Raw genomic sequence first — 15902 nt, forward strand, 5'->3', positions numbered from 1 at the left:
AGTCTTGAGTGTTGTTCAGCTGCTGGATCAGAGTCTCAATTCTGGCAACTTTGTCTAAGAGCTCAGAATTAGCTGTTCAATAGTAATTTTGTGTGGGAAAGTTTCCTTTCCAGGTCCTTTTTGGCTGCCTTTTCCACCATTTATGTAGCGAATCAGCTCAAAGGGGAAATATGAATAATTAATTATAACTAGTTATAATTAATTATAAATATTTAGATCCGCTGTAAGTATTTACTTGACCCCTCAGTGTCAACTGTCTGTCAATTCTAAGAATGTTAATTTCCTGGTTAATTTCCTGGTACTCAGAGCATGTAGCAAAAATCTGCATGATTAGGGACTCCAGTTATGAGCAAACAATGAACAACCTCAATGATACTTAATGTATCAATTAATAAGACTAAGTTTGATACTTGCACGTCTCGCCTGTTTGAAAGAGAGTCTTGATGCTCTTTGTGGCTCCAGTAGGTTGGCTGAAGTTAGGTGATGAGAAAGAACCATTTTGAGTCAGAGGATCTTGATGAATGGAAAGACTAGGCACGAAACCTGGCACGAACTTAGGGTGTCCTTAGAAGCGTTCTAGCACGGCACAGCGGTTTATATGTAGCCTATATTTATGCATAAATGAATAAATATTAATTCTGCTGTTAAAAACAAATAAATAAACCGTGTAGGAGAGTGGTTATTATGTGCAAACAGTAAGAAACTCCATATTTGTGCAGTGCGCATGTAAAAAAAATTAATTCTGATTTGAAGTTTGTGACATATAAACACACACATCAACCCGTTCACTTTCTTTAGCGTTCATGTAAACACTACATTCAGATTCATCAATCGGAATGAATTCAGTCCGATTGAACCAAAAATTGTGCATCTAAACGTAGCCACATACAGCTCACGAAATCAGGCTTGTGCTGTGTGTAAGCTATTGTGCAACAATTGCACATTTGTAAAAACACAAATGCAGTGCATGATCAAACATTTAGGTGAGATAAATATATATTTTTGAAAAATGTCTAAAAAATGCCGCCCTCCACCCCTATTCATTTGGGAATTAATTTTCAAAAATTAAATTCAGGCCCTGAATAAATGTCTAAAAATCTTGATTGGATCATCACTATAAATAATTCTACATGATAAAAAGAAGGCTTTAAAAAGATGAGTATCGGGGATCGTATCGGCAGATACTGCTTTCTGTGATCAGCCTCAAAAATCCTGATCGGAGCACCCCTGATAAAAACCTTATATAGAGTTACGTTTGATTCTTTCCTAAAATTTGAAAAAACTGAAAACTTCTCAAGAAGAACTCAAAAGGGTTCAAATGGGTCTCTTCTAGAGACTTCAGCATCTCAGCACAGGACCTAGAGGAGAGCACTCACCTGTCACTGGGGCTTCTATGTCCAGGAGGTTCTTCTCCGAACGGAGGATTGCCGCTCCCTCGCCAATTAATTGAAGTGCAACACTCTCTTCCACACGCCCCTCTTTAGTGAGGTGGGCCTTCAGAACATCTACTTTGGGTTTGCCCTCACTGTCAAACACCTCTTTCACAGTCAGTCGGTGGCTTGGGGGAAACGGGACAGCTGGAAGGAAAAAAGACAGAAAGGACTTTCATTATGCTACTGTTTTGCTTTAAATGGTAGCTGAGGGTGGTAACCAAAAACACAGGTATTTTCTGACAAATAAATACAATATCATTCATTCAGTATAACTCAAAATATCAATATCCAGTAGTTCCAAAGGTTGTCTTTGCCATTAATTAATCAGCAAAAATAATAAATTGGTCGACATAACATCCATTAATTATAATAACCGACATAAAAAGACTTATCATTTGAAATAAAATACATTTAATAGTATACAAACAAAGCACGTTCAGTTGACAGTGGTAACCCCTGTACAATAACACACACAAATATAAACCCAAACACAAGCAGCATGCCATCTAGTAAGGACAAATGGGCCATTTTAACCAAAGCTAATTAGGGAAATGGGAGATTCGGCAAAGCATTAAAAAACATTTTGTGGTTTGGAAGCGGTAATTGTATTACATTTAAGATAAATTCAGGCAATTATTGAAGTACTGTGGTGATTTTTTTCTGTTCCTTTCTATGCTGTAATGTATTGTGAATTCTGTATTAACAGCATCTTGATTCCCTCCTCTCCAGTTATCCTCAATTTATTCATAAGAAATGGGTAGAAAATTCTCTAGAAAATAAAGTAATAGGATCAGCAACGGGCCACCTTTGATAATATTTTTCAAACACATTTAATAATACACAGCTATTTATCAGTATTTTTCAGTATCGTTGATATTGTTATAATTTCATTACTGCTCAAAAAAATGAAATGAACACTTAAATCACACATTGGATCTCAATGATCGAAATATTCTAGTTAAATATCTTTACTTCTTACATACGTACATTGTGTAATTCCTTAATAATTACAAAAGTAAAAAGCTGAATTTACAGTCTGATCCAACTTGGGTGAATTTTATCACAGCAGCCCATAATGTAAATCAGTAGTATGTACGGTCCCCATGTCCCTGTATTCCCTCCCGAAACATCTAGGCATGCTCCTGCTGAGATGCCAGACGGTGTCCAGGATGTTAGTAGCAGATCCTTTAAAGGGATTTTTCACCCAAAAATGAAAATTCTGTCATTAATTATTCACCCTCATTCCAAGCCCGTAAGACCTTCATTCATCATTGAAACACAAATTAAGATATTTTTGATGAAATCCGAGAGTTCTCTGACCCTCCACAGACAGCCCATGTGACATCTGTAATTTTACGAAGCTACGAGAATACTTTTTGTGCACAAAGAAAACAAAAATAACGACTTTATTCAACAAATCTTCTCTTCCACATCCCGTCTGCCATGGCGGGCTGCCATTTTGGAGAGTATCACGACGCATGCACTTGCTCTCCTCTAAATGTAAACAATTAATGTGTGTGCTGCTGCTTACGTTGAACACGCATGCGCTGTGCCTTGTTTACATGTTGAGAACAGCATGCGCATGCATTGTTTACATTTAGAGGAGAGCAAGTGCATGTGTCGTGATACTCTCCACAATGGCAGCATGCCGTGGCAAACGGGATGAGGAGGAGAAGAATTGTTGAATAAAGTTCTTTTTGTTTTCTAAAAACGAAAGGTCTAACGGGTTTGGAATGACATGAGGGTAAGTAATGACAGAATTTTCATTTTTGGGTGAACTATCCCTTTAAGTCCTGTAAGTTGAGAGGTGGGGCCTCCATGGATCGGACTTGTTTGTTCAGCAAATCCCACAAATGCTCGATTGGATTGAGATCTGGGGAATTTGGAGGCCAAGTCAACACCTCAAACACCTCAAGCTTCTCAAACCATTCCTGAACAATTTTTGTAATGTGTGCCGGGGTGCATTATCCTGCTAAAAGAGGCCACAGCCACCAGGGAATACCGTTTCCATTAAAGGGTGTATATGGTCTGCAAAAATGCTTAGGTAGGTGGTACGTTTTAAAGTGACATCCACATGGATGGCAGGACCCAAGGTTTCCCAGCAGAACAAAGGCGATTTGCAAAGATTCATTAAAAAACCTTACACTCACTTCTTCTGGAGGTGAAGCTGGATCACGAATGATTTGCGCGAAGGTAGACGCATTTAGGTAGATCAGGGGTGCATTCCCTTCAGAAACAAATGTAATCCACTGCATCTTCAGCGGCTCAGATGTCGGGAGTAAATGACGACTGCTATGTTCATTATTACATCCAACAACAAAACACCTCAATCGCTTAGGAGACATTCTTGTCTACATCTGCTCCGGCAGTGAAACAATGGTGGACTGATGACAGCTCACTCAGAGCAGGTCTAAGGTAAGACACCAGTCCAGTCTGTGCTGAAATGCTACTGTCAATCAAACAATCGTGGGCGGGGCCTGTCAGTGTGACATCACACTAACAGGCATCTGAGATCGGCTCGATTTGAAAAAAGAGGAAATGATTTAACAAGATTAAATCTTTATCATTATAGGGTGGTTGTGTACACACACTGCCAACACACATTTCAATTCAAACAACTTGTAAAAGTGCATGTCGCATCCGATGACCCCTTTAATAAAAAGGATGTAAACACTGTAACCAGAAGTGCACTCAGTACAATCAAGCATGTCTGTGCACACTAGGAATCATATTTCTTCAAATGAAGACAAGGTAGTTCTAAGTTTAGAAGTGATCACAAAAAAGCAAAATGTAAGATTGTCAATGTTGTTGACATATGGCATATGAACAGGTGATATGAAAAGATAATCAATGTGTGAGTAACTCTTGTGATGAGCTGAAAAAAGTGCAGTCCTTAACATCATTCTTAATCACCATTTATCATATACATCAACTTGTTCATGAAGTCATGAAACATTAAAGTGCCCCTATTATGCCATTTCCAGCATTTCCTTTCATGCAGTGTGTAATATCCGATAATATCGTCTACCTAAGCCCCACCTCCACCACGCCCCGCCCCCGCCGAGACAACATTGACAACATGCACCATAAACACACACCATGTTCAGTTTGGTCTTAATTATTGCCACAAAGTTTGGCTTTACTTTTCTTAGTTTGTGCTTAAACTACTTACGAGACATCGTCAATATATGATAATATAGTCATATCGCCCAGCCCTAAATCACATCATTACTCACATGGCACAACTGATTGGTTTCTTTTCACATCAGCAGCCAATGAGCTTGCTGCACAACATTCAAATACTTGGCTAGTACTTGCTGTAGCAGTTGCAGCGTGCTTCAGAAAGCATCTGAAATCAACATCTAAGATAAGTGAACATTCTTTTAATCAATTTCACTGTGCATACTATGTGGTCTGGTTGATTCATTTTTAAATGAGCAACCATAAACAAGTATTAAACTAAGCGTTGTGTTTAACAGTCTTTTATTCATATGCAGGAGCAAAATATTAAGCATATAAACAGTAGCATTCACGCAACTGTGTTTATACAGCTGCAGCAACAAGCAGTCTATCATATGTAATTGCAGTGAGGACACGCAACAAGTTATGCACATGAGAACATGTTTACATGAAATAAGCATTTGCGTTTGTCTACACTTTAACCAGGGTTCACCATATTTAGCTGTGTAATCTCACTGTCACACTGCTTATTTCTAAAGCCAATGTTTTCATTAGCTGTGCTAAGCGTGCGGTTGATTTCAGACACTCAGCAGTGTCTGAGTCACACTCTTTTTATCGCTCCTAATGGCTTTACTATACAAATAATGTATAAAAGTTATGTCAATGACAATTATCAAATGGCTTCATGAAATTTTGCTTCAGGTGGTTACTGTTTTTTTTTTTTTAATCTCATCAGCTTGCAGTCGGCATGGTAGCACAGGCACACATAGCCATAGGCTATTAGTGTTAAGCCGGTCAGCGTAGTAGCCAAAGCACACATAGCCATAGGCCACTAGTGTTAAGCCGGTCAGCATGGTAGCCCAGGCACACGTAGTTATAGAGCACAGTTATAGTGTTAAGCCGGTCGGCATGGTAGCCAAGGCACACATAAATTGTACTGATCTGCTTATGTGGGGGTGTTCTATCCTGTCCTTTTTTCAAATTCTTTCCATGTGGATATATGCATCTCCGCTGATGCAGCAGTTTACAGTATATCTCACACTCAGCAACATGCATATATATTGGCTTATCTTGTCCATTTCTGTGTCTCCTGCTTTGTTGGGGGGTTATTTTATATATATATATATATATATATATACAGTGGGTACGGAAAGTATAGCAGCATGTCTGTGGATGTATTGGCAGTAGCAAATCTCGGTACTTGCTCTGCAGCAGCAGCATAACAGATCTATTCCACCAAGACCAACACATTAACATTGCCATGTATATTACCATGCTAAACTCTCAGAGAGTTGTCATGACAGAAATGCAAGGATCTGTCATGAAACTATGGATGGCGCAGGCCGATTCTCAGCTCTATCCGATATGCTCTATCTGGTTCTAACTCAATCTGATATAATCACATCACTACTTACGTGGTGCAGCTAATTGGTTTTTCACATCAGCAGCCAATGTGCTTGCTGCTCAACATTCAAATACTTGGCTACAGCTTGCTGTAGCAGTTGTAGCGCACTTCAGAAACCATCCACCTTCCCCAGCTCCACCTGTATAGATCTGCTACGGGGTGATTTCATGTATGTAATATTATTAGAGATGCACCGATCAACCGGCCAGGGACCGGAATCAGCCGGTTTTCCGCATGACCGACCCAGACCAGTGACCGACGACTGGCCTGAATCGGCCAGTCTGACGATTCTGAGCTGGTCTGTTTCGACGTCACACTTACAGCGACTGATAATGTATTTATGTCATGCCAGATGAGGCTTGCGCAGCCTGAGTGAGTGTGTGAGAGAGACTCGTGCAGGAATCAAAACAAATGAGTGCAACAGCACACACAGAAAGTTATAGATGCATACTGCGGGAGTAAAAAAAAAAAAGTATAATATATGATTTAGGTACGCAACATTGCTTGACCAAAATGTTTCAACATGATTGCATTGTGATTTAGTTCAATGTGAATTGAACTAAATCGAATTGAATTGAACTGCGATTGCAATGTGAATAGTAGTTCAATAAACAAGAAGTTAAAATTAAGTGACATATTTTATACACAATATTGACTGTTTTTGCTCAATTTCGCTGATGAAAATAGTTCCAATCAAAGCCACAGCAGAACTGTTTTGTGTCTCTTAGCAACACAGCGGTGTTTCGTTACTGAATGAATCCATGTTTTTGAACTAATCAAATGAGTCAATGATTCAGTAACCCATGCATAAAGACAGTAGTCACTTGCCTCATTTCTGAATGAATCAGCCATTTGAACAAATCTGTTAAATGAAGGACTAAATGACTCATTCAAACAGTCATTTGCCGCCACCTACTGGTTTGGTTTCATATTTAAAACTGTCATTGCATTTTTCCCAACATTTCTTATTTGTATGTTTAAAAATATTTAATTTATGCAGTGTAAATGCATTTATGGCACCTCAGCTTCATCAAACAGTCTGTGTAAATACATCTGACGCCACTTCAGATGCAGCTTCTTTGTTTCCTGCAGTGGAAAGATGGAGTTTGTTGATACTGATTTCATTTGAATGGTAACATCTCTACAGTTTCTTATTATTCTAACTGAATTAATTTTTTATTAATTTGTATTAATATTTGTACTAAATAAGAATTTGATGTGAAAAATGACACATTTAATAAAGTTAGTGAAAAAAATGACAATTTAAGAAACCGTGGGAAATGACATCTACCTCTTTTCCTAGACACAGAGCACTTTATTTTGAGAGTTGTTGTAAGTGAGAGAACATCTGTAACTTTGTCCAGATTGGGGGAATTAGAAAAAAAAATTGCATTAAAAAAGTATGGATTATTTTAAAGTAGTATATATTATTATAAAAAAAAGTATAAAACATAATTTTGTTTGTATATGCTGTTAATTATAGTTTTTAGAAAGAAAATCAGAATCTGCAAAAATCGGTATCGGCAGGTCACACAAAAAAAAAAAACGGGAATTGGAATCGGCCAAGAAAATTGCAATCGGTGCATCTCTAAATATTATGGGGTTATTTTATATATGTTATATGGGCAGCAGCAGTAGGGCTGCCCCCTAATAGTCAACTAACCATTAGTCGACCAGAAGAGGCTTGGTTGACCAAAATGTTATAAGTCACTTAGTCGCAGAAAAAAAATAAAAAAATAAAAAATCCACATGGGCGAAGTCACGCAGATCGTTAATGGCTGGTCTATGTGGTAGTACATTGGGCAGGACATCCAAATGCTTGTCTATCATTCATCACTGCATGACAGATGGAGGCGCCAGTGCAGTCACTCGCTCTTAAAATACTCCGTCATTTTTGGTTATACAGATAAGAGTAATACATCTTTCGAATCTGTAAATACTCTACACTGTAAAACTTTTCGTTGTAAATTTACAGTAAAATACTGGCAGCTGGGTTGCCAGCCACATTCTGTATTTTTACAGGACTACTACTGTAAACAACATTTACAGTTCTGTACTGTAATTACCAAATACAGTATTATACTGTTATATAACTTATTTTTTACAGGGAATACTGTAATTCCTGCTTTTCATTCCTTACTTAGATTTACAAAATTTAAAATATGATACTTTTTCATAACAGTAGTCACAACAGAAAAGAGAAAACAACATTATCTGAGTTTTAAAACATTTATTTATTTATTTATTTTTGAAGAAAAGACCAGAAAATTGCCTTATATGAACATATTGGCTGAAATGCCAGCTGTATTTTTTTATTTTTTTAAATATAAAACATGTAAAATGCAATTAACAATTAGCAAGGAATTCACAATACAGTAATCTTATTTGTGACCCTGGACCACAAAACCAGTCTTAAGTTGCACGGGGATATTTGTAGCAATGGCCAAAAATACATTGTATGGGTCAAAATTATAGATTTTTCTTTTATGCTAAAAATCATCTGTATATATATATATATATATATATATATATATACAGACAACACAGAGAATTGCAGCACTTGCGATGTGATTACATGACTACATGATAATGTTAAATATGCAAGTTATCATTCAGCTCTATAATCAACTGTATAAAATGTTTGTGAAAAAATACTTAAGTCCCGTACAAATACTGTCAAGACAAGTTAGCGACAATTCACTCTATCATATATATCAATGGCAAATATGCTAAAGTCTAACCTCAATCGCAAGGGTGCATGCCACCTCTTCCTGATACTGGAGGTTGAAATCATATAATAATAATACAAACAGCACTGCAAGGCCAGAGACTAAGTTGGGATGTGCTCCTTCACGCACAACTTGACCTTCCATGCTCAACATCTACTGCTGGTTACTTAGAAATTGTGGATTCCATTGTGGTTCTGTTTAGTTGTCTATACATAGTTCAACATAACTATTAAACTAACTCTGAAATTTGTGCAGGGAAATCCCATTTACAGGGTTCACCATTTCATTTATTTTAGCCAAAGCAGCATTTTTGGGTAGTGTTCACCTCTAGGGTGCAGTACTGTTTTCTTGAAATTGATGTTAAATGAATTTGATCATTGATAATATTTTGCAGACTGCATAGAGCTGAGAGACAGAGATGAACATCCTAGGGATAGTTTATCAAAAATGAAAATCACATCATTTACTCACCTGGCGTTGTTCTAATGCAGTATGCCAATCTTTCTTTTTCGGACCACAAAAGGAGAAATTTACAAAACATATATCACACACACTCGTCCATACCACAGCAGTGAAGAGCGACCAGCACCAAGCTTTGAAAAATATGCAAAAGTATCACAGAATGATCCCATGCAACACGTGTCGATTATTCCAAGTTTTCTGGTGGTATATGATAGGATTTGGTGAAAAACAAACCAAAATTTAACGTATTATTTCATGAAAATCCTGACCTTGGCTGTTGGTCTTTTATGCATGACTGTGTGTTCATGACATTCTATTAGTGGCACAGTTCACTTCGATTCACCCAAGAAAAACACACAAAAGAAATCAAGATGAATAAAAATTCAACATGCAATATATCTCCTAGAAATCCCCAAAAAATATCTGTGTACTTTCTTCACGGAGTATATCCAGACTGGAACTTTGGTTGTCAGATGACAGGAAGACTGACTTCTTGAGTGATAACTTCTTGAGATGAACACAACAGATATAATCACCTCAGAAAAGAAAGTACTTGGATTGTATTTTAATGTCTCTTTCGAATTAAACTTTATTTCTCACAACTTGCATGCTTTTGTACAGTCGTGGCCAAAAGTATTGGCAGTGACATAGATTTTGTGTTCTGCAAAATTTGCTACTTAAGCTATTGTTGTGTTCATTCACATTGTTTCTAGATTATGTCACTGCCAATACTTGTAGAAACAATGTGAATGAACACCACAACAGCTTAAGTAGCAAATTTTGCAAAACACAAAATTTATGTCACTGCCAAAACGTTTGGCCACGACTATAGATGTGAACTATATAATAATAGGATATCATGACTGCACAGTCGAGCACAAAATACCAATGTCAGGGTCAGGATATTCATTAAACAATATATTAAAATTACGGTTTGTTTTTCACCAAACCATATCATATTCCCCCAGAACACTTGGAATATATGACACAAGTTGCATGGGAACATTCTGTGATACTATTGTATCTTTTGTAAATCTTGATGCTGGTCACTATCACTGCCATTATATGGTCAAGCGTGTGCAGGCTTTTTTTTTTTTTATTCTCCTTTAGTGGTCTGCAAAACAAAGAAGGTCATAAGGCATTATAACAACACCAGGGTGCGAAATATGGAAGCATATGGGTTGCAAAATTCAATTTGAAATGTAATATGCAAAATGGCAATGCAGTATGTAAAATGGCAATGTATTTCTGTATTTAAATTTACATTTTCCCATACATGTGCAATATTTAGTGCAAAATGAAAATAAAAATTAAATTACGTAATTTACATTTGCCATTTCCTACACTAGTTTTAATATGCAAATTAAAAACATATTTCAACGCTTTATAAGTTGCAAAATTATAATGAAAATGTATTACACAAATTGATTAGACATGTTTAACATGTCCAAGCAAATATAAATTATCAAATTTGCCGAAGTATCAAATTTACTTGGTAAAGAGGTGAGAATTAGGGTTGCCACCTTCAGTGAGGCAAAATCAGGGACACCCATTCACGATCCCTATTATGTCTACCAAGCTCTGATAATGTATGGAATATTATATTAACAGACTATCCAAATTTTAATAAAACAATAGGCCTATACCTTTAGAAGCACGGATGTGTCTGTCACTTTAAAGATGTGGTTCACACAAAAATTTAATTAGTCATAATTTACCCAAGTTGTTCTAAACCTGCATAAAGTTCTTTCTTCTGTTGAACACAAAAGAATTTGCTTTGAAGAATGTGGGCAACTAAACAGCTGCAGGTCCTCAGTAAATTCCACAGTAGTGAAAAAATGCTATCAGAGTCATTGGGGACCAGAAACGGTTTGGTTACCCACATTCTTCAAAGTATCTTCTTTTAAGTTCAACAGAAGAAAGAAATTATTACAGGTTTGGAACAACTCGTGGGTGTGTAAACGATGACACAATTTTCATTTTTGGGTGAAATGTCCCTTTAAGTCAGACAGTCCACCGTGAACGACTGAAATGCTTCTCTGCAAACTGCGCGTTCATCATTAGTTACTGGACAGACACATTGATAACTTTCCCATTCAGCCCTACATCTGGAGAGTCTTGTGTTCAAAGGGCAGATGTGAGCTCCCATGTTTTAAACCGCGCAGGTTTGTTTACCGCATGCTGCTCTCGTGTGAAAGGGCTTTAACGGCGCGCGCTCTGGAGACTCCGTCGCTATGGAAACAAAGACGTCAAAATCACGCGCAAATGAGCTTCTCTAATACTTCTTATGAAACTGATTTCATTATAATTGCTATTAGTATTATAAACAGTGCAAAATACTTATTTGTTTATACAAATATGTGTTGGCCTTTGTAAAATACGGGACAAATCGTGTCCCGTATTGATTTGATACGGGACGCATAATTTTACCATTAAATAGGCCTACGGGACGATTCCGTATTTTAAGGGACGGGTGGCAACCCTAATGCGCAAAAGTTAGCAAAAAGTTTAGCAAAAGTTTAACGTTCCTAAAATCAAACCATTCGTGGAAACAGTGTAGAAATGTGAAAGAAAAAAAGACTAGCTTACCGTATCGATACTCAGTCGAACAATAATCCATCTTCTCATGCTCCAAAGTCCATTTATCATCATCTCAGGCACAGGTTAGATGATTCAGATGACAAATGATCTTGCTCATGCAGCGTCGTCCATTGTTTGCTGCGTCACAGGCAGCTAACGTTTGAAACGCGAACAGAAGCTCACAAGGCTTAAAAAACTACTCACAGCTTCACAAACCACTGGCTTATATTAATAACGCGAATAATTATTCTGTTCAATTAAATCCCGCTGACGAATCCAGTTTGCCTGTAGTAGCCTACACTGTTCACATCACATTTGAATTGAGCGCGAAAGCAATCTATCCCACAATGCAATGCATTTACAGTATGATACTGTATTACAAATTTAGCGGGCTGAAAACAGAAAACTGCTGTATATTTACAGACATTCTGTCAAATATACAGCATGTTACTGTTTTATAAAAATACAGTATAATACTGTTAGAAAATACTTGTAAATTTACAGTAAAGTTTTACAGTGTATGTTTATTTGTGTACACTCACAATAACAACAATATATTGTGTTTTTGTAAAGTAATGAAAGCAAACAGGATGCGCTTTCTGCCACCTAAGTCTCTGTGAACCTGAGCGCAAAACTACTTACATTACAGACATGAAAAATATATCTATAGAAAGCAAAATGTCTACTTTTAAATAAACCAATTCCAACCAATGGAAAATTTCAGATTTTCAGATTCCAAAATATTCTCAGATCATGTAATCCGTATGAAACATGCATACAGGCGCATCCACGACTGCGGAGATGATGAGTCGGTGTTGGCGAGTTAATCTCTTAAACCAAGAACAAAGAAAGTTTATCTAGTTTACACTAGTTTATCAATGAATTATCAAAATGTTAATGCAGCCTCCTTACTGTTTTTCTCTGACATATTCATAATCATTACTTCTGCCGGTGTGCTGTGGCAAGCTTTAGGTGTGTGTTTGAGCGTTTATCAGGCAATGTAGGCAATTAAAGGCTCATTATTATGATTTAAATTGTTTATTAATAAACGTGCGATTAGTAGACTAATGCTTAAAATTAACTAGTCAACCAAAAAAATATTTTCAGACGCCGTATTCAGAAAGGCACAGAAAACAAATAACGATTGATATCGGTTGCCTGTTACATTACAGCACAAAAAATTTCACTTACCACATAAACAGAGTAAGGAGAGATGACTTGAGGACGATGGCGAATGATTTGCAGATCCTGAGCACCACTGACAAACATCTAATCTTGTAAAATGTGTGGTAAGTACTGCCACTCCATAGTATAAACTGAGTATGTGAGATTATGCTTCTCGAAAGTGAAACTAAAAAAACGATTGTGCATTCAAAAGCAGTTTCAGTGCCAGGCATAATAGCGGCTCCCTGATGCCAGCAATTTATTTACAGTATAATTACCCAATGATATAACTGTGAGAGACAATAGGTTATTGAAATATATATTTTCCTCCTATCTTGTATTTATTCCCTTTAGGGGTTCCGTATACACATTTTCTTTCTGAACACAGTATTGGGATGCGGCGGATTGTGGCGGGTATTGGGGGGAGGGGGGATCACGATGCCGGCTCAACATCATGATGTCTATCAGCCATGGATGATGGACGATGGCATTGTCTATCAGCCCAACCCTAAGCAGCAGTATTTCTTACATGCTCACAACATCATGTCTGTGGATGTATTGGCAGTGGCAAGTCTCTGTACTTGCTCTGCCACAGCAGCAACAGTGTAGCAGATCTATTCCGCCAAGACCAAACACATTAACATTGCCATGCTAAACATCACAGTCTTTTAAATGGGATTCCTGTATTAATTCTACAGAATTAAATTAGGAGTATACATATGGAATGCATCCCAGACCACCTCCTGAAGTGGCTTGAGCCATCAGATTTAAATCAGTCTCGAAAGATATTTGGAGGGTATTTACACCTGTTTTTTATTTCATGATACGTTAGCTAGCCGATCAGAGAAAACGCATGAAACAACAGGTGTAAACAGGCCCTACGTCACTTAATATTAACTTATTGTTTATTGAACTACTATTGTATAAAATCCATGTCCTATTCAAAAAAATCTTGGAAAACATCTTGGACGTGTGATGTTGCTTACCTATATCATATATTATAAAAAAAAAAATTCTACCGCAATACACTTTGCAACTTTCTGTAAGTTACTTCATGTGTCATGTTGTGCTCATTTGTTTGTTTGGTTACTGTAGTCAGGGGAAAAGAGAAGCAGGTTGACCTTATGGATTATTTGGCCAGTGTCTCGAGCTCCTTCACGTTTTTGTACTGTCCCTTCCTGTTACTATTGACAATATAGCTGCAAGCAGCAATTAAACTGTCATGAAACCCCTGTTTCAGCACCGGTTTGTTCTCACCACAGTTTTAAAAAATGCTACAAAAGTGGGCATGGTGTGATGTGGAGTGGAGTAGAGACCTGCATTCCCGCGGGAACCACGGGACCTGACCAAATTTTTTGCGCCACGGGATTAAATTCCCGAATAAAACGCGGTAGCGGTCGGTAACTCTGGTGTAATTTGAATGGGAGCGGGCGGTCTAAATTGACAGTAAAAAATAATGTGGGGTAATGGGTAAGGTTGGGCATCGTTTGAATTTTAATGATTCCAATTCTTGTCAATTCCTAATTTCGATTCCAATAAGGTAAAAATAAATAAATAAATAATCTTAGATATCATCTTATTGCAAAATAGTTCATAGTTAGCTGAATACTATGAATGAAAATCAACAGGCTAAAGAACACTTACACAAGGATGTGTGTGCAGCAGAGAAAACAGCCCGTGAGTCTTCTTGACTTGAATGGTTTAAAATCACATTGAAAGTGTAGTTTGTTATAATAACAAAGGTGGACTCAAGGCACATTTTCGGCAGGACAAAAACGAGCATTTTATTTAACATGTTAACCCATACCTAGGCTCAGGAATCCAAAATCTATTCCAATTCTGGAATAGGATGCTTAAGATCAGGAATCGTCTACTTGTTATAAAATTAAAATTTCGATTCCTTTTATCGATTCCTTTGTGTGCATTTTAATGACTTTAAACCATTCAAGCACAAGAAGACTCATGCTCTGTTTTCTGTACTGCAAACATAGGGGCATAGCCATCATTTCAGAAATGAGGGGGACAGAAATGTAAAAAAAACAAAACAAAAAACAAAACAAAAAAATAAAACTTTTGGCTTTTGTCTAATTGGCAGGCTTTATTTTTTCTTATGTCTTTTAATTGGCTAAGAAATCAAATACACTGCTGGACGATAACCAATCATTTGTATTCTATAATATTTTTTTCTGCATTTTCCTAATAAAAATTTTAGGATTAGCTTATACAAACACATAATAAGGCAGAATAGTTTCTATACTGTAATAAATGTTATTTCAATTAGCACTGAATTATTCATATACTATATTTATTACCTGGAAATTATCTTTTTTTTTTTTTTTAGCTACAGCCATAGCTGGATGCCTTTGTCCATATTAGGGATTTCCTCAGGGTTGCCAGGTTTTCTCAAGAAAACCCGCCCAATCGCTACTCAAAACTAGCCCAAAACTAGCCCAATCGCGTTTTGAGGGGGTCCCCAGTTAAAATTTGCATTCCAGGGGATGAATATCTTGTTATTGGGTCGCTTCAACCCACGGACATGAAAAACAACCCGCATCAACAGTGTTAAAGTAGCCCAATTCCGTGGGAAAACCGCGGACTTAGCAACACTGGATTTCCTGCACGTTACAAGTTATTATATATTACTTCTACTGGGCCGTTTTGTCATAATATCAATGGTATGACCCATTTCAGGAGATGACAAAAATTACGATTTAAAATCAGAGCACAGCTCACATTCGCTAAAATATTGAAAAGCTATGCTGATTCAAAACGCCAAACTGAAAGTTTTGATTGGTTTTGCACCCGAGTCAGACCTGCCTGTTATTGGCTGAAGTGCAAGGCTCCACCCAAGTAGTTTGAAAAGTGCCCGTCAAACGCCGGCTCACTCTGTTTCTCCATCGGCGCCTCCTTTGTCTTTTTTTTTTTTTTTTTTTTTTTATTTTTATTTTT

General features: G+C 37.1%; 1 protein-coding gene across 4 annotated transcripts in view; it reads right to left on the reverse strand.

Annotated features, from left to right (window-relative positions):
- LOC107676745 (serine/threonine-protein phosphatase 2B catalytic subunit alpha isoform) overlaps window positions 1–15902 on the reverse strand; it is a 188798-nt gene that overhangs the window by 105467 nt on the left and 67429 nt on the right. For all 4 annotated transcript variants that reach the window (XM_016471409.1, XM_016471408.1, XM_016471410.1 and 1 more), the window contains exon 2: window positions 1377–1577. In XM_016471409.1, the coding sequence (XP_016326895.1) occupies window positions 1377–1577 (201 nt within the window). The remainder of the gene's footprint in view (window positions 1–1376; window positions 1578–15902) is intronic.

The sequence above is a fragment of the Sinocyclocheilus anshuiensis genome, unplaced genomic scaffold, assembly GCF_001515605.1.
Source record: "Sinocyclocheilus anshuiensis isolate Anshui unplaced genomic scaffold, SAMN03320099.WGS_v1.1 scaffold500, whole genome shotgun sequence".
Lineage (NCBI taxonomy): Eukaryota > Metazoa > Chordata > Actinopteri > Cypriniformes > Cyprinidae > Sinocyclocheilus > Sinocyclocheilus anshuiensis.